The sequence below is a fragment of the Gymnoscopelus braueri genome, assembly GCF_963280865.1.
Source record: "Gymnoscopelus braueri genome assembly, chromosome: 14".
Lineage (NCBI taxonomy): Eukaryota > Metazoa > Chordata > Actinopteri > Myctophiformes > Myctophidae > Gymnoscopelus > Gymnoscopelus braueri.
This window is the reverse complement of record NC_137619.1, coordinates 6,205,557-6,225,810: the sequence shown is the minus strand read 5'-3', so window position 1 is coordinate 6,225,810 and position 20,254 is coordinate 6,205,557. Positions and strand designations below refer to the sequence as shown.

The 20,254-nt window shown below is 41.7% G+C and overlaps 1 protein-coding gene across 1 annotated transcript; it reads right to left on the bottom strand.

The window, feature by feature from the left end:
• Positions 1-5,291: 5,291 nt before the first annotated feature.
• Positions 5,292-16,245, bottom strand: LOC308100406 (uncharacterized protein). Its single transcript, XM_080449449.1, has 6 exons — positions 16,180-16,245; positions 15,745-15,888; positions 11,740-11,865; positions 10,482-10,601; positions 8,624-8,743; positions 5,292-5,530 (listed from the first exon to the last, which is right to left on the bottom strand). The coding sequence occupies exons 2-6, from the start codon at positions 15,851-15,853 to the stop codon at positions 5,511-5,513; spliced, it is 495 nt and encodes a 164-aa protein (XP_080305575.1). The 5' UTR covers positions 15,854-15,888; positions 16,180-16,245; the 3' UTR covers positions 5,292-5,510.
• Positions 16,246-20,254: the final 4,009 nt, after the last annotated feature.

Sequence of the window (20,254 nt, the reverse complement as noted above, 5' to 3'; positions counted from 1 at the left end):
CTTGGTTTTTCACTCTCTGTAGCAACACAGAGGATGTACAGTATAGACAGGTTTCTTGTTCACAAACATTAGTGGATGTGTGCGTGTGCGTGTGCGTGTGCGTGTGTGCGTGTGTGTGTGTGTGTGTGTGTGTGCGCATTCATGGTGCAAAACCACTTATTAAGAAACACGCACAGATGAGATTAATAAACTGTTTGATTAGAGTCAGCTAGAGAGCCATGAGCTGCAGTATGTGATGGTGATCACTTTACCTCAAGTGTCTCAAACTAAAGAGATTAAGACCTGTATTGCTAGAATGATGCATTCCAGATAATGTAAAGAGTGCTGCGTTCATCACAAAGAGAAGCCTGTTCATTAATTGCAGAGAGAGAGAGAGAGAGAGAGAGAGAGAGCGAGAGAGAGAGATTACTCTTATTTAGAGTAAAACACCATTCTATCTACTTAGCTAACGCCCAATGCAAATTCATTCATATTAATTAGACTAATAGTTTTGTTTTCAATTCGGCTTTTGTATTTTGCATGACATCCTAGTGATCTATAGCCAGGTAGAATCCTGCCTATAGGGCACCACATCGCTCAGGGCACCACATCGCTCAGAGCACCACATCGCTCAGGGCACCACATCGCTCAGGGCCGGCACAGACTCTGTGCACGGCGCATAACCCACACTCTGCACATACTTTGGGTGCTCACACGCCCGGACGGGTATGGACTGGTACAGTGGTTCTCAACCAGTGGTCCGGGGGCCACCAGTGGTCGTTGAGGGGGTCCCATGGGGTCCCCAGGTAAATTATAGATATTTAGGAACCAAATGAACCCTTAAGGGTCTTATGTGTCTGTAACTCAGAGTGTACAAATGGAACCAAATGGACCCATAGGGTCCATTTGGTTCCATTTGTACACTCTCAGAGTTACAATAACATAGATTTTACAATATAAATTAGGGTCCCAAAGATAGAAATGCCATTAAATGGGGGTCCGTAGCCTAATGCATGTCGAACTGGGGGGTCCTTGAAATTAAAATGTTTGAGAATCACTGCTAGAGCCGTAAAAAATCTTCTCTTATGGGGGTCCCTGGCATATCTTTTCAAATGGGGGTCCTTGACATGAAAAGGGTTGAAAACCACTGAACCTATCAGATAATAATAAAGTATTGTAACTCACCGTGGTGACAGGGGCCGGAGGCAGCTCCACCAGGCGGAAGGCGCTGACCCCCCAGGACGGCAACGAGGACGGGCGCGTGCAGGCGGGGTCCCCTGGCCCGCACGACACGGAGACCCCGTCCTCCTTCCTAGAGCTCATCGTCGTTGCCATGGTGACCGCTAAGGACCAACACTGCGTCCACACGCACAACGATGAGAGAGAGAGGAGAGAAGAGGAGAGGTTAGAGAGGAGAGGAGCGCACACACTGAACTAACGGAGAGAGAGACAGAGAGAGAGAGTCAGAGAGAGATGCACGCGCACACACAGAGAGAGAGACAGAGAGAGCACACACACACACACACACACACACACACACACACACACACACACACACACACACACACACACACACACACAGATGACAGAAAAGGAGAAACGAGGCGGGAAAGAAAGATAGAAAAAGAGAAAAAGAAAGAAAGGGGAACACTAAATAAACTATAAAAAATAAATACAAATAAAAGCAGATAACAACACCTACATGTTAATGGTCCTCTGTCCTCCTCAGATCCTCTCTCCTCTCCTCTCAGACTGTCTCTCCCGTGTGACTGTGTCCCCTACAACCTGTCTGTCTGTCTCTCCTGTCTCACTGTGTCCCTATAGCCAATACCAGTGACTAACAGACAGAGGGAAGTAGGTTAAGTACAACCGTCCTATATTTCCAGCCATGGAGTGATGTGTTCTACTCTATAGAACATGATCATTATGATGTATGATGATTATGACTGTCATTGGTACGTCAAGGCTGACAGGCAGGCAGCAGAGTGCAAAGTAACTAAGTACATTTACTCAGATAGTGTACTGTATTATTGAGTTCATTGTCATGTCATAGTTCATTGTTATAATGAGTTCATTGTCCAGTCTGGAAGGGAAGGTTAGTGGCATTTTATTCAGCTTCTCCAGAACAAACAGCAAACTGTTACGACTCTGACCTGATGCTGGTAAAAAACCCAAACATGCTCCTTCAGCCCACTGACTGATTATGTGCTCTAATTAGTTACATAATTGATCATCAATTAATAATAAATAAATAAATAAAACACCTGTGTACCTTCCAACACCTTCAAAGTAAAAGCATTTAGCTGTAACACACATTGACTGAAATACCATGGCTGTACTCAAACTAATTCCACAAACAAAACACAAAATAAATACATAAAATAAATGTGAAAATAATTGTTTTAAAAAACATACTGAATAGCTCCCACACTAAGTAAAAAGTAATCGGAGTACTTCTGCCAACAGTGATGGTAGGCTACAGAGTAAAATGTGTTTTGGGAAAAAAAAAAGTGCTCATTTATCCATTTACAAGTACAAAAGGTTCCACGTGTACACAACGAGTTAAATTAACACCAGAGGTAGAGCGCCCAACCTGTGCTCAGATACAAGTGTTGCTACTGTAAAATCATTTAACCTAGTAGTCTTCAACAGGGGGTCCGGGACCCCTAGGGGGTCCTCATAATTACTGCATGGGGGGCCGCCAAATCGTTGTGTGATAGGAATTCATTTTATTATTATTATTTTTATTAACCACTTTAACCCTATAGCATCCCTATTCTGAGGGGGCCAAAAATAGCAGATCTACAAGCTCACAACGACTCGCGCTGCGAGGCGTTGTGAGCTTGTAGATCGGCTATTTTCGGCAAAGAGGTTTGCTGTAGAGGGAGAAAATAAAGAGAAAGTACTGAATAAGTAGTAAAAGATATCTAGCTTTAAAACTAATCAAGTCACAGTGTATTCACATAGTTAAAAAGGGGTATTTAAAACATTAAAAAATGATAACTTCTGTGGTAATTTTAATGTCTATACTCAGGCTTTGTGTTGCACATACACCCAAAACAGTTTGTAAGTAGCTTAAATAAATAAACGGGGGAAAAGCATGAGAAGGACTCGGTCACTCACCAGAAGCAGGACGTGTGTTTTCACTGAACATGTTCACTGCACATGGTTAATAAGCAGTTATAAGTTACAATGAGTTTATATAGGAGGGGGGCGGTTCTGATAAAATGAATATCAAACATCTAAATATTGAGTGAAGCAACTGAAGAGGTTAAAATTTACCCCAGAAGAGTTTCAAAGTAAAATACCCCAGAAGTGTTTCAAAGTAAAATACCCTTTTACAAATATTACTCCATTTCAAGTGTGGAAGTTGTTCTGTCAAATGTGTGCATAGGCGACATTGTTAAGAAGTACAAATTACAAAGTAAGATGTAATATTGAAATCTAGTTATTTTCCAAGCAAATTCACATATTCTCCAGAAATTTTCATAAAACATCAATAACAGTGAAAAAAATAGAGGATGCTGTGCAGTGTGGCTGTACAGGGCACCACACTGACCTCTACTGTCTACATCATGTTACTGCACCTGTAGACTGAATCTAGGTCAGTGGGTTGCACTCTGGTGGGAAAAGTACTCGGTTTTCTTTTCTACTCAAGTAAAAGTAACGACACCTCACTATAGAAATACTCTGGTACAAGTAAAAGGCCCAGTGTTGGAAATTTGATTTCAGTAAAATTACAAAAGTAAGAGAAAGTATTCACTCAAAAAAAATTAATAGCAGATCTACAAGCTCACAACGTGATGTTTGTAGATCGACTATTTTCAAATGAACCTATTTATAGAAATAGGACTTAATTGGTTGTGGCATGTTTTGTAATAATAATAATAATCTAAATCTGCATCTTGCAACTAAAGTTCCCATGTAATTGTGATGGAGTCAAAAGTACAATGTTTGTCCATGTTTCAATACTTTAGCTTACTTCTACTCCACTACATCTCAGAGGCAAACTCAGGTAAAGTAAAAGTACCTAACAAATGTACTTAAGTACAGTACTTGAGTAAATGTACTTAGCTACTTTCTGACACCTGTTCCTCCACCTGTGGGTGTGTATGTGTAGCACAGTGGTCCTCAGACCTTCTCATGTGAAGGACCCCCACATTGATATGTAGAGCGGCCGGATGGAAGCCGTGAGGTTTCCAGTTCGATCCCGGGCTCCCCCAGAAGAGTTAAGTATTGAAGTGTCCTTGAGCAAGACGCTGAACCCCTAATTGCTCCTGATGAGCAGGTTGGTGCCTTGCATGGTTTCCTCCTCCATCGGTGTGTGAATGTGTGTGTGAATGTGTGTGTGTGAATGTGTGTGAAATGCGCTTTGGATAAAAGCGCTATATAAAAGTAGCTATTTATATCAATTATTTTAAAAGGAGAATTTCGCCCGACGTTATTCTTACCTTTAATATGACGTTATGATATCCTAGGACGAGTGGTACAGTACAGACATTCCATAACGGATCCACCACAGTTAAAAACCTGCGCCTATGGTCCTTGTTTTAAATCGCGTATTTTAATAGCTTTTTTTATTATTAGTAATTAGTAAACAAAGATATACTAATTCATTAAAACTTTCTTCCAATATCAAATCATGATTAACTCATTCACTGCCAGAAAAAAAAAAAAATCAATCATCCACTGCCAGCGATTTTCTTACCTTTTCAAGTAGTGACAGAATATCTATCTCCAGTATGATCGATCCCCTGATGGTTGCTAATCACTGAGGGTTTCACTGTGCTTCCGCGAAGAAGAAAAAGCCATCACGACCTCCCGTTCACTTGTTATACGCGTTGAAAATAGCATGTCTCGCCAAAAATACATAGTAAAACACAGGAGCCGAGATACAGAATATTTCCCAAATACTTTAACCAGGAAGTGAATGGAGCAGTAAATCTTTGGATCAAGTTTTCTCCTGGTTCTGTGTGCGAAATAAAAAAACAAAATGTCCTACTATGGAAACAGTCCACAATGTGAGACATTTATTATGAATAAACATTTTAAACAATCAGGTTAATTCAAACTCCAAACTCAGCAACTCTAAATACAAGCTCAAACTATGGTAACTATGGTAACTATGGTAACATGTAGCTATCTGGTTTTTGTATATTATATTAACTCATTAACTGCCAGAATAAAACTATCTATGGCTACGAGTATACTTGTCAATGAGTTAACCACTTGAACCCTTTTTTTAAAAAGTATAAATGCTGGGGTTCAAGTGGTTAAAACCTGATTTGATTTGGCATATTATAATAACCACCAGCATCCATACTTTGGGGGGGAAATCATTTGATGATTAGATGTTCTAAAATAAGGGCCGGTTGAGACATCAGATCACACAGGTTGATCCTCCTGGAGGTCCAGAGACATCAGATCACACAGGTTGATCCTCCTGGAGGTCCAGAGACATCAGATCACACAGGTTGATCCTCCTGGAGGTCCAGAGGACTCTGCTAGGTGGACATCACTCATCAGATGACTCAGAGCTGCTGCACGGAGCCTGTGAGAGAGTGGAACATGTTGATGTCAAAGCAAGACAGCACATGGTAACATGCAGTGGTATAAAGTAACTAAGTACATTTACTGTACTTAAGTACAATTTTGAGGTACTTTTACTTTACTGGAGTATTTCCAATTTTCAGTACTTTTACTTCTACTCCACTACATCTCAGATGCAAATATTGTACTTTTACTCCATTACAATTATTTGAAAACTTCAGTTACTAGTTACTTTGCAGATATAAATTATTACATTATAAAACATACATTAACCACTTCGGCCCTATTTTATACCTAGGCTTTTTGAAAATAGCCGATCTACAAGCTCACAACGTGTCGCGAAGCAACGCGTCGTGAGCTTGTAGATCTGCTATTTTCAAACATTTTAGTACTTTTACTTTTGGTACATTTTTTATTTCTGACTTTTACTTGTAACAGAGTACTTCTACATTGCAAGTATAAAACATTTGAGTACTTTTTCCACCACTGGTATTATGCATGGACATAGCACTGAGTAAAACATTAACTCTGTTAACTCCACAGTGCCATGGACGCGTTTGACCCTCGTTTTTCTCGTTACTAAACGGGGGGATTACTTCATTATTGTTCTTTTCTTTTCTTATCTTTGTACCATGTTCAGGTGAACATGATGATCCTTGTTTACTGATATTGACACTTTACAAGTAATACAATGGATGAAGCAACGCTTGTAAAGCATTGAATAAACAAAAAGACTATCCATAGATTCCAGGAATGTGTCTGTCTGTATGTATGACCATACTTCTCCTATTTGGAAACCACTAATACGATGGACTTCACACTTGGAAGGAGTATTGCTGAGGATCCGGTGTGTGAAATACACACTCACTTGGATTGTATTTTCCCATTACTGATACCCATCCCTAGTCCAATAGTGGAACTGTTAGCAGCCTGGGCCTGAGAGAAAGAAACAGAGACATTTAAACTTACTGAGGTCCTGGTGGTCTTCAGGTTCCCCTTGTTTTACTGAGTTAGTCCTGGATGGGTCACAGCAGAAAGGCTTCTCTCTCCTGATGGTCCTGGATGAGTCACAGCAGAACGGCTTCTCTCTCCAGAATGGATGTTCCGGTGTCTTTTTTTCACTCCACTCTTTCCAGTGTGTATTCTCTTGTGTGTTTTAAGATTACACATGTTAGTGAAGCCTCTCCCACACTGGTCACAGCAGTAAAGCTTCTCTCCAGTATGAATTATCTTGTGTGTTTTAAGGGCTGATATGTGAGAGAAGCCTCTCCCACATTGGTCACAGCAGTAAGGCGTCTCTCCAGTGTGAATTCTCTTGTGTGTTATAAGATTTAATATCCGAGTAAAGTTTGTCCCACACAAGTCACAGCAATAAGGCTTCTTTCCAGTGTGAATTCTTTGGTGTAATTTGAGATTAGAAACTTTAGCGAATTTCTTTCCACACTGGTCACAGCAGTAAGGCTTCTCTCCAGTGTGAATTTTCTTGTGTTTTTTAAGACTAGACATGTGATTGAAGTCTTTCCCACACTGGTCACAGCAGTAAGGCTTCTCTCCAGAGTGAATTCTCTTGTGTGTTTTAAGAGTAGACATCTGAGTGAAGCCTCTCCCACACTGGTCACAGCAATAAGGCTTCTCTCCAGTGTGAATTCTCTTGTGTTTTTTAAGACTAGACATGTGAGCGAAGCCTATCCCACACTGGTCACAGCAGTAAGGCTTCTCTCCAGAGTGAATTCTCTTGTGTGTTATAAGTTTTGACATCCGAGTAAAGTTTGTCCCACACTGGTCACAGCAGTAAGGCTTCTCTCCAGTGTGAATTCTCTTGTGTGTTTTAAGAGTAGACATCTGAGTGAAGCCTCTCCCACACTGGTCATAGCAATAAGGCTTCTCTCCAGTGTGAATTATTTTGTGTGTCTCAAGGCTAGATATTCGAGTGAAGCTTGTCCCACACTGGTCACAGCAGTAAGGCGTCTCTCCAGTGTGAATTCTCTTGTGTGTAATAAGATTTAATTTCCGAGTAAAGTTTGTCCCACACTGGTCACAGCAATAAGGCTTCTTTCCAGTGTGAATTCTTTGGTGTAATTTGAGATTAGAAACTTTAGCGAATTTCTTTCCACACTGGTCACAGCAGCAACGTCTTGGTTTAACTGAAGACAGGGCAGGACAGGTATCTGAAATAGACAACACAGGGTAACGTATAAGAGTGGAGGTAGGTGCACACAGGTGGACTATATATTATGTAGGAAAGCTAGTCTGAAAGAGATCAGAGAGTGCAAGGTGATAGTATGGGAAAGGATAGCAAGGCAGCACTGGGTGGTGATCTTTAGGATGAACCCCCAAAACATCAACCTAGTTTCAAAAACAAATTAAAGTATGTCATTTGATTGCTGTGTAATATCCCTGTTCTTTGTGGGATGTACTCATGATACAAACAACAGTTTGAATTAAAGTGAGTTTATGCTTCTTTCCACACACATCTCCTGTAAACTCTAGTGGTGTCCTTGAGAGGTTGACTAATAGTCATAGGAATTTGTCAACTAATCAATTATGGCATTATTTTTATACAAGCGCAGTATGAGAGAAAGGGAGAGATGGAGCACTGCATTGCTGAGGAATATCGTCTACGGTAATGTTTACCTTCCCGTTTATGAGAAAGAAAGCGCAAGTATTGGGTGTTGACAACGTTTGCATCATTACACTTCAGTCATGACTGCCATGACTTCGATAATATCAAACATGTTTGATATGATCAGGGCAGAATCGGAGCCATCATCACATCAGGGTAAAAGTCGTCTCAAACCACCACCTTACATCAAACGACTGAGCAACGACTGAGTGACAGGAGCGCGCCACATCTTGTCCTGATTTTATTATGACTTGACTGCATATCATCAGTGAAATCATTTGACGGTCGGTTGGTGTAAGGCCGGCATTAAACATGTGGCTAGTGTGATATTGTTTTAATGATGACTACTGTATACAAACATCCTTATGGTGATATTTCTGCCAATATTAATCACACTAAAACGTGTATTGTGGTGAAAGCCCTACAACCGAACAGAATAAAACAAAGCAAGAAAGAGAGCGTTAAACATACTGGTGTCCAGGCAGTCTTCTTCAACTTCAACTTCAGGCTGAGGTTCCTCTTCAACAGAAATGGTGGCGGTTGATGCTGGAGAACTCATGTTCGCCTGAAGGCTGAACTCCACAGACTGGTCTGGAATGAAGGAATAGAATAAGAACTTTAATTAAAAAAAAATACTTCTTAACTTTCTAAATGTATAAACAAGAAGCATGACTGACCACAACTAAGTCACCATACAGTAATAAGGCTTATTTTGAGCCAGGGACAACCCTGACTCTTGTCATGATTCTAACTCCATAGTCATCCTTTGAAGTAGGAAGGGACTCAGGAAAGGAGTGAGGGGCCCGGTCTTTCCCTAAGAGGACTGACCGTGGTTAGCTACTGGGAAGTAAGTCGGGGGCTTGATCAACCCAAGCTGGGTCACCTGGGCGAGGGTGTTGTTGCGAGACCCGAAACACCCGTCGACCACATGCTACAACACTGATGATACGTCCCAGGTGCATCCTTGCGAGTTTTTTGTTGTTGTATCGTATCGGTATCGTGAGCGCAATATCGTGTACCGTATCGTATCATGAAATTAGTGTGACGGCACAACCCTGTTGATTGATACCCAGTTTACATGGTAGGTGCCTGATTAAAGATCATCAGAAACACCGGGTAAGGACCTAAAGTGGGGAGATGTGTCCACAACTAAACCTATAGTGGAGATGTGACCACAACTAACCCTTTTCCAAGGTAAATTCATGGAAATAGGTGGCACTATGGCGCAGTCGGTAGCGCTGTCGCCTCACAGCTAGAAGGTCCTGGGTTCGATTCCCGCCGGGGACGCTGTGGGCGCGTCTTCTCCTCCGCGTCATCAGTGCCCATACGCTAGGTGGGGTTGGTGAAAGGGCCTTTCTGTGTGGAGTTTGCATGTTCTCCCCGTGTCTCCTAGGGTAGGTACCCTCACAAAAACATGCAGTAATCCTGGTCTTTATACTGTCTCCCCCTGATCAGCCGGGGCGCCTGATGGAGGGGAAAGGAACTGGTTGGAATAACGTGTTCCTTCCACGCACTACGTCCTACCGGGGAAACTCTCCCCTGTCAGGTGATAAGAAGCTTTCCCCGGTAGGACGAGATTTCTCGTCAAATTTTGCTCAGGTGCAGCCTGCCAACGACGAGAATGATTATATTTTGTGTTTTCAGTGGTATTCCACTAGATGGCGCTGTTCGCTAGCCTGTGAGTCACCGTTTGACTCCCGGTGGGGCAAAGAGGCAGCGGGCACACTCGAAAGTCGCTGGCATAGGCTTTTTTGTCACTGGCAATTTTGTTTTATTCCTGTCAGTCAAAGAGTTAGTGACATCGTATTTTGAAATGTGATTATTATTAAGTTTTATTTTATGGTCAGCTTTTCTTTTGTTATGCATTTGCACAAAAGGATTATGTGCTTTCAGATGTGGTAATGAGTTCCAAAAAGTGGTTGTTATCTTCTGAATTAATATCTCAGAGTTAGTTCCCTGCCCACCACCACAGAGGTTGTGGGTTCGAATCCACCGTGGTGCAGCCGGCTTTGTCGGGCGTCTACGTGAACACCATTGGTTCCTCCCCCGTGGCGGGGAGGGTGATATTGGTCATTGCATGTACTCCTGCGGGCTGTCAGCGGGGAGTGTTGGGCGGGAGGAGTAGGACAGCAGTGACAACACAGAAATGTGTGTGGGGAGGAATTAACTGGCATAACGACTAAATTGGGGAGAGAAAGGGGTAAATTATTGTCTACTCTAAATTTAAAAAATAGTAATATTAATATCTAATAGTTAATGCTTAATACTGTATATTTAGATTTAAATATTCCATGATAATTGAAAGAGGGACACTCAGCATGATACATACCAAAGTCCAGGTGGTATTCTTCAACTTTAACTTCAGCTTCAGCTTCCTGTTTATAATAAACAGTGCTGGTCGGTGCTGGAGAACTCATCTTCACCTGCAGGCTGGACTCCACACATGGCTCTGGAATGAAGGAACAGAATAAGGACTTTGATGTGACATGGGTTGTAGGTGAAGGTTGAATGTAGAACTGAGGGAACAGAGGGTGTAAAGAAGTGATTTTCAAAGACAGTACATGAAGCCCAAGTGTCAGGTGAACAGTGTGATTAGGGTTCAGGCCTACATTCTAGTCCAGAGCAGACCTTTAATTGGGTGTAGTATCATTTTAAACTGATTTACATCATAACATCTCTTGTTGTGAGTCTGGCATGTCGGGGATCATCAGACGCCGCGATCATCCGTTGCATAGTGATGGGCAGTTGAATGTAGGCTGTTTTCGCCAAAAAGCAACAGAAACAGAGAAAAAGCCACTTTTCGAAATCGAACAACAAGGAAGTGAACGGCTGTTTTTTTTGCGATCACGTGACCCGCTGCTGCTTTGCTTTGATGGGAGTCAAATGGTGACTCCCAGGTTAGCGAACAGCGCCATCTAGTGGAAACCCACTGAAAACACAAAATCTTGTAATTCTCTCAGCCCGTGCCTTAGCAAAATATGACGAGAAATATGAATTTATCAGACCATTCATTGGGTGTTATCATGACATACTGACCTACCGACGGAGATGACTTATATAAGTTAAGTTTCGGTTTCGGTTTTGAACCATGACGGAGGCGCTCAGTCTCAAGCGAACTCGAGCCACGTGAGGGACCACCGAGCGAGCTAAAGCGAGCAAGTTGCCATCCCGAACGTTGCGACGTTTGCTTGAGCCGACTCAGCGCCTTCCGAGTTATGCACCGATACGCACAGAATGGTAAATCATGTTGTGGGGACGGCTCTGCCTCCGGGTAGGTCAGTATCTCCTGATTACGTCAGATGAATGGTCTGATAAATCACTGGTAGGTCAGTATGTCGCCTACTCACCCATTTAATGGTCTGATAAAACGTGATATTGTCCCATTCAATGTATTGATAGCATTCGAAGCCGGTGAGTCATCACTGTCTGCAACATTAATATATCATGATGTTTGTTTGATGAATGTAAACTGAAACTTCATAAGGTGATTGCCCTGCAACAGAATGAAAAGCAAGCAAGCAAGAAATGAAACCAAAAAGAAAGAAAGAAAGAATGAAAAAAAGAAACAAACAAACAAAGAAACTTACTGGCGTCCAGGTGTTCTTCTTTAACTTCAACTTTAACGTCATCTTCAGGTTCCTGTTTAATAGAAACGGTGCTGGTTGGTTCTGGAGAACTGATCTTCACCTGCAGGCTGGACTCCACACACTGGTCTGGAATGAAGGAATAGAATAAACACGTTGACGGTGGTCACACAGAGATGATGTCATGTTTTCAACATGTGCACAGTGATGATGTCATGTTTTCAACGTAGTGCACAGTGATGATGTCATGTTTTCAACGTAGTGCACAGTGATGATGTCATGTTTTCAACGTAGTGCACAGTGATGATGTCATGTTTTCAACGTAGTGCACAGTGATGATGTCATGTTTTCAACGTAGTGCACAGTGATGATGTCATGTTTTCAACGTAGTGCACAGTGATGATGTCATGTTTTCAACGTAGTGCAGAGTGATGATGTCATGTTTTCAACGTAGTGCACAGTGATGATGTCATGTTTTCAACGTAGTGCACAGTGATGATGTCATGTTTTCAACGTAGTGCACAGTGATGATGTCATGTTTTCAACGTAGTGCACAGTGATGATGTCATGTTTTCAACGTAGTGCACAGTGATGATGTCATGTTTTCAACGTAGTGCACAGTGATGATGTCATGTTTTCAACGTAGTGCAGAGTGATGATGTCATGTTTTCAACGTAGTGCACAGTGATGATGTCATGTTTTCAACGTAGTGCACAGTGATGATGTCATGTTTTCAAATTAGTGCACAGATGATGTCATGTTTTCAACGTAGTGCACAGTGATGATGTCATGTTTTAAACGTAGTGCACAGTGATGATGTCATGTTTTCAACGTAGTGCACGGTGACCAGACATTCTGGATTGGCTGGGATCGTTCCTGTTCCAAGCCGGGTGTCCCTAGTCCCCATAAATATCTCTAAATACATTTAAATAACCCAGTTTTCAACATTCAGTACCAAACTGTCACAGTTATCACCACAGTTAAAGTAATAATACTTGTGTTGAGTGTTTATATAAGTTTTATCATGTTCTGTTTAGAGGTGCAGTCACTGACTCACTAGCTGTGATAAGTGCTAAAATAATTGTTCCTCATCCAAATGAAAACACCAAGTGAAAATACATATTTAATGTAAAAAATTCAGCTAGACCAGCACATCTGTAAGGTCGATTCTTGTAGATCGGCTATTTTCATTTTTCTTTTTTGTTAAAGGCCTAGATCAGTCTGACATTTTACAAAGCAGGAGCTCAGCCATAATGAGAAGCAACAACAGCACAAAAACAACCATTAACGGTTATGGTCTGGCTCCAAGGCCATAACAAAAAAGTGGAAGCGACACGGAAGTAATGCATAAATAAGTGTGTGTCCCCCTTCCACTGATTGTCTCTGACTCCACCCTCCAAACCAGCACTGCAACAGACAATGATTAGGCAGTACTATGCACACACACAGAACCCTAGCAAAGGCCCCAGGGGGCCGTCACAACCCCCCACCCCTTTCAAAACAGGGTCCCACAGGGAACCCTGGCCCAAAATGTGAGCTATAAATGAATAAACAGACTACAAATTTGTACACATTTACCAAAAATTAGCCCACTTTTAAACTACCCCCCCCCCCCCACCAGTTCACATATCCATTCTGCTTCTGCCCCCCCCCCTTCAGCAACTGGTACCTTGGAGCCTTTAAGAGAAAGGTTAAGGCCCGTGCAAAACAGATAATGAACACAGAATTAATTTATGGGGCCCTAAATAAAGCATCCACATTATGTTCTTATGTTTCTCCTTCCTGTGTGCATTACAGATGCAGACAGGATGAGAAGAACTCCATGGTGCACTGTGCACCTGTGACCCGCAGACACATGGTTTCACATGGTTGACACAACTTTTGCGTCTCCCTCCGGAGCCGCAATGACATCATTTGGTCTGAAAAAACACAGCTCAGAGCCACGCTCACACAAATCTGTCCCCATAACCTTAGCAGATTTGGGCTGAGAATTTTCGAAGTTAGGGACCCAATAAGCCACTTGGATGGATTGATTTTGTTTTCCTGTTTTATTTTCTTTTGTATTACAGGTTTTGATATACATTGCCACGCTTCTTTTAACAAGGGGCCAAAAATGACTTTTTCAAAACCTTATCGTAAGTTTTACGCACCCCCATATGCCACGACTCATAGTGAGCAATGCGCAAAATTACCTCCTGGAATTTGGAAGGAATCACAATTTGGAAAAGTGGGTCTCCAATGAACCCTTGGCCATGCGGCACACACTTGCGCATCAGGACTCCATTCTCAATGAAGTGCCCCTGTGCACATGTTAATGCGTCCTTTATTAAAAATGTGCGTCAGAGACACAGGATGCAGGGCTAGCAGCATCACTGGCTCCTTACAAATTGCATTGTTCGTTTTTGACGTCAATAGTTAAAGTAGCTATTCTTCTTCATAATGTTTTTTTTTAGGTGATATACTGTAGTTATAACAGTGACTGAGAAAACAGACTGAAAAACAATGCTATATAACTGAGAATGCCGACATGGAATTCTTTTGAAAAATGATTTAGTTTGTTTTAACTCTTTTGAAATAATTAAAAACAATGTGTAGGAAAGAAAAAATAAAGGGGTATTTACTCGCGACCCTTAAAGACGGGGTGCCGTGATTTTCAGTGATTGTTTCCCCCCCTAAAACATAATCATCAGGTATTATGGTTATACTAGGAGGAAAAGAGTGTACAGAAAGTGTTCAAATTATGTTTTATGTGGACACGCCTCCAGTTCATTAAGTATACCTGGTTCTCACCTTAGCACCTCCTCCACCACCTTAGCACCACCCCCCTGTCCTAGTCCCTCCTTCTCCGACCCACATGAGTCCCGATCCAGGGGCCTCATACTGGGGTTTGCCTAGGGCCTCCTGATCCTGACCCCTTTTGGGACCCTGTTTTACCTTTTTTGTATTTGGGAAGGCGGTATCCAGGGTCCCTTGACAGTCAATCCACTCTCAGTAGGCTCCCGCGGAAACATGTGTTAATCAGCGCTGATTGGCGTTGCCGTTAAACATTTTGTTTATAATTTTTTTTAACTTTAGCGTCTCTCTTCCCCACTTCCCATGTCCCGCCTCCCCGCGTTGTGATTGGCTAGCTGCGCGTCCTACGTTACTGCCTTGGCCGAGCTCGTACATGCTTTAATGTATGTTTTTAATAGCCAATCACAACGCGGGGAGGCGGGACATGGGAAGTGGGGAAGAGAGAAGCTAAAAAAGTTTTAAGAAATGATAAAAAATGTTTAACGGCAACGCCGATCAGCGCCGATTAACACATGTTTTGGCGGGAGCCTACTGCATTTGATGGTATCTTTAAAAAATCTATGCAACACTTAGGCGACATTATATTTGCCCGGGAGCAGACAGTAGTACCAACGGGTACATGGGAGAGTGGATTGACTGTCAAGGGACCCTGGATACTGCCTTCCCAAATACAAAAAAGGTAAACAGGGTGCCGAAAGGGGCTAACTAATCCCTAAGCACGCCCCTGCGTTAGCAAGCACACACACAGGCAGTGAGTCCCGTGGCTCACTGCAAAAGCAATCAAGATAATAAAAAAAAAGGACAAAATAGCTGCTCTACAAGCTCATAATGTTTCACAGTGTGACATAACATTATCCTAATATCAATTGAAATAATCGAAGCACATATAGCTTGCTGCTTAGCAGAAATGTAAATTAAAAAAATAATCTAAAGATATTTTAAAATATATTTTTGTGAGCGTTAATCACAGCTTCCCCTCTCGGATTTGGAGAGGTGTAGTTCCAGACTCTATATAGCATTCAGGAGGTGTAATTCCAGACTCTATATAGCATTCAGAGATACGCGAGACTACTCCCCGGGGAATCCCTCTAGGCTAACGTTTTGCCTGCAGGAAACCCTGAAGTTACAGAGGGAAGCTTTAAGTTATGCAAAGTTATACGTACTTCAAAAAGGAGCACCTGTTAACTAGCTGTAAATAAAACAGTAGGTACATACCTATCCTGTACAACTTTACTACGGGTTGCAGCGTTGCATCAAACTGTCCATGTCCCTGGTCCATCTCTCGCTGTTCCTCTGACCATGCTAAAGATCTTTTGGAGACCATCTCTCTTGATGGAGTAGATCTCCTCCTGTGGTGCTCTGTGGAAATCAACCAAATAGAAACAACATGTTTGTTACAGGGTCTAGATCGATGAGATCGATAGGCCATCGACTTGTCATGTATTTAACCGGATGTATCACTATGGTGATGACTGTAATGTTGACACGGGCCAACGTCTGCTCGTGAATGAAACAACCTGAATGATAACAGCATCCTTATGGTATCTCATCTGCTTTACACACACACACACACGCACACGCACACGCACGCACGCACACGCACACGCACACACACAGTGCAGTTCGAAGATAAAAGCTTGTTATTCTTACGTTCAGATGGACTTCAATGTAATTATGAATCCTAGTTCAGGTTTTCTCAGTTTGTCCAAGTAGTTCAGTTACTGAGGAAAGAAAGGCTGGAAGCGGTGACGGTGTTTTTATCAAACTGTTGTTTCTCCTCAGAGATGTGAATCCCGCCTAGACCACTGTTGCCAGATTTTGTGAGAGAAATAAGCAGCTAGGTCTATGAAAAAAAGGCCAGAAGAAGAGACTTGATTGATTAGATACTTTATTAGCAGTTTGCAAAGAAAGGACAGGAAAGTACAGTTCAATACAAGGTCTGCTAAGAGGATTTTAAACCCAAGAAAGCGCTATGGCTTGTTTTTTCCATTGGGGTCCTTTACTCAATTCATTGAAAATGAATCATGTAGCCTATTACTATCGGCTACATTCATTTTAAACCTATATGCATTCATTGGCTACTTGAAAATAGCCGATCTACAAGCTTGTAGATCTGGTATTTTCAGAAAGATGTTGAAAATAAAAATATTTGGAATTATTATTTGAAACATTTTTTTCAGATGGGGGTCTGCGGAGAAATACATTCATTTGGTCGTCCTTGACATGCAGATGCTTGAGAACCACTGGTTTAAACATTCATTTAAAAAGAAGAAAAATGGAAGCAAGCCCAAACAACTATAAAAACAAGTTTAAAAAAACCCCGTAAACACCAATATTTACAGGCAACTTTACAGAAAAACAAGGCCAAAGCCGCTTATAAAAAGCAGACATGGCAACACCATCCTAGTCCAGCCCATAGTTATAATATATCTAGAGAACGGACGGCCCCGCCCCCATCTATTCATTTCAATGCAAGATGCTCACCCGGAAGTACACTCTACTTCCGCATGACGCAAGACGTTGTTGTCAAAGGAGCATGCGCACTAGAGTTTTCAAACGACAAACTTACGCGCAGCAGCGTTTTAAAGGCGTAAGTCTTTGCAATACCAGATGTGACCACCAGGATACCTTATTTTTAACACGGCAGCTTCAATGATCTGCGCGGTCCTGCATGTAAAGTAACTAGTAAGTACATTTACTCAAGTACTTTTCTTAAGTACAATTTTGAGGTATTGTTTTACTTTACTGGAGTATTTCTAATTTTCTGTTTATTTTACTCCACTACATTTCGGAGGCCAGTGGTGTAAAGTAAGTACATTTACTCAATTACTGTTCTTAAGTTCAATCAATCAATCAAGTACAATGTTGAGGTATTGTTTCACTTTACTGGAGTATTTCCTTTTTTCAGTACTTTTACTTCTACTCCGTTACATCTCAGAGGTAAATATTATACTTTTACTCCACTACAATTATTTTAAAACTTTAGTTACTAGTTCCTTTGTATATTGTAATTATTATTACAAACATACATTAACCACTTCAGCCCTATATACATTTGAAAATAGCAGATCTACAAGCTAACAACACGTCACTCCAGCAGCGCTGCCTCAGCGCCATCTAGTGGTGAATGTGAAAACAATACAATGCTGTCGTCTCTTTGGTCGGAACCAGTGTTGCCATGTCCGCTTATTATAAGCGACTTTGAGCTTGAGTGGTTCTCAAACATTGTCATGTAGGCCCACATGCAGAGACGTACGCTCATTGGGGCCAACAAGGCCATGGCCCGGTCTGTGTGAAGTGTGAACCCATGCTTGCCCCTGTGCAGGGGTAAGATCCGCCAGGGGGGAAAAAAACAAAAAATCAACTTAACAACATTAGCAGGCCTCACCCTTTAAGTCACCTTTGTTTTCAAATAGGGCTCATTTGCATTCGGCCGAATTTTTAATGAGTGGCCATTAGAAAACCAGTTTCGCCGTCAAACCGGTTCTCCATAGATGGGATTCCGCGCGACGTCATCACAGAGCAGAGTGAGCAATCTGCGCATGCGTGGGGTAGAACGAACCGGAAGCGCCCTTCACTCTGTTGTTATTTTCGGGATTTAGATAGGCATAATGCTGCTATTATAGGCATAATAGGCATAATGCTGCTATTATATACAAACAGATCCAACTTCCGACAAAACATTTTTATTGAGTAAAGAAGATATTACAAACTGCATCATTTAATCTACTTTCATTAAACCCGGTGAAGACCATTTATTTTATGAATGTACATTTGACTAGAGCTGCTGCAGGTAATAGCGCCCTCTACTGCTCAACCCTCCACTGCGCGCGCATCATCCTCTCATGTTTACAAACAGGAAACCCATCTATAGCGCAGAGATGAGCACCTCTCCATTCAGAATTGTAATAGAAGAAGAACCGACGTCCTGAAACACCCTGCCCGCGTCTAAACAGGCGGCCTCGGTCCGCGAAAAAAATGGGGCAGTGTGTTTTGGGACGAGCGTTCCGTTTTCCACCCGGAATGGCTCGGTAATTCTCAATAGACTTATCAGCCGTTGTTGTGCGAACCCCCCCCCCCTCGGGGGAGGTTAAGATTCTGGCCCGGTCAACGTTAGAATTCACCATACGCCAGTGCCCACATGAGTGCAGGACCACAATGGAAACAAGCCCTTGGGACTTTTTGTGTTATCCTTTAATCATTATTGTATAATTATACCTGTGCTATTTAGCAAACTGTTAATAAAGTAGCCTATTCAATCCATCAACAACAAAAAACCCAAATTAATATGTATTTGTCCCTATACACCCCCCCCCCCCCGCCCATCTGCACATGTTTTGAGCCAGGGAGCCCCGTACCACATTTGTGTTGGGCTAGCTAGGTTTGTTGGTTCAGGATGAACATCAAACACAAATGTTACGTTGTGTATGTGTGCGGGGGAAAAGCATGAGAAGGACTCGGCCATTCACCAGAAGCAGGACGTGTGTTTTCAGAGAACATGTTCACTGAACATGGTTAATATGCAGTTTATAAGTTACAATGAGTTTATATAGGAGGGGGGCGTGTCTGATAAAACATCAAAAAATTGAATCAAGCAACTTAACAAGGTTAATATTGTTAAGAAGTACAAATTACAAAGTAAGATGTAATATTGAAATCTAGATATTTTCCAAGCAAATTCACATATTCTCCAGAAATGTTCATAAAACATCAATAACAGTGAAAAATATAGAGGATGCGGTGCAGTGTAGGCTATACAGGGCACCACACTGACCTCTAATGTCTACATCATGTTACTGCACCTGTAGACTGAATCTAGGTCAGTGGGTTGCACTCTGGTGGAAAAAGTACTGTTTTATTTTCTACTCAAGTAAAAGTAGCAACACCGCACTATAGAAATACTCTGGTAAAAGTAACTGTAAGAGTAAGTAAGTAAGAGTACTGGAAATAGTACTCTTACTTACTTAAATGTATTGGAAATCTGACTTATAGAGAAAGTATTCACTCAAAATGTGTCATAGTTAGTTTTTTCAAAAATGGCAGATCGACTATTTTCAAATTAACCTATTTATTGAAATAGGGCTTAATTGGTTGTGGCGTGTTTTGTAATATAATAATAATCTAAATCTGCATCTTGCAACTAAAGTTTCCATGTAATTGTGATGGAATCAAAAGTACAATGTTTGTCCATGTTTCAATACTTTAGCTTACTTCTACGCCCCTAGCTGCAGCATGCCCACCAAAGTAGAGTTTCATTCACTCAGGACGTGAGGGAAAAAGAGGAGGTGGTCTGGCGAATATCTTTTCTGACACTTTAAAATTCAAACCTCTGCCAAACCTCGGCAGTTTTAAATCATTTGAATACCAGGCCACCATATTGGAGAGTCAATCCTCTGTGCTTATGATTAGTATGTATCGACCTCCAAAGTGCAGCAAAGCCTTATTTCTAACAGAAATATCAGAACTTTTATCTATCTGTTCCACTAATTATGACAGAACTCTGATTACTGGAGATGCTAATCTACATGTTGACATTGTTTCAGATGTTGTGGCTATGGGTTTCCTACAGTTACTGCACAATTTTGACTTTATTCAACATGTTGTTGGGCCAACACATAAACATGGCCATACCCTGGACTTGGTGATCACTAAAGGTTTGAATATCACTGTTGACAGTATTATTGATAAGCCCGAACTAACAGACCACTATTTATTGTGTTTTAAT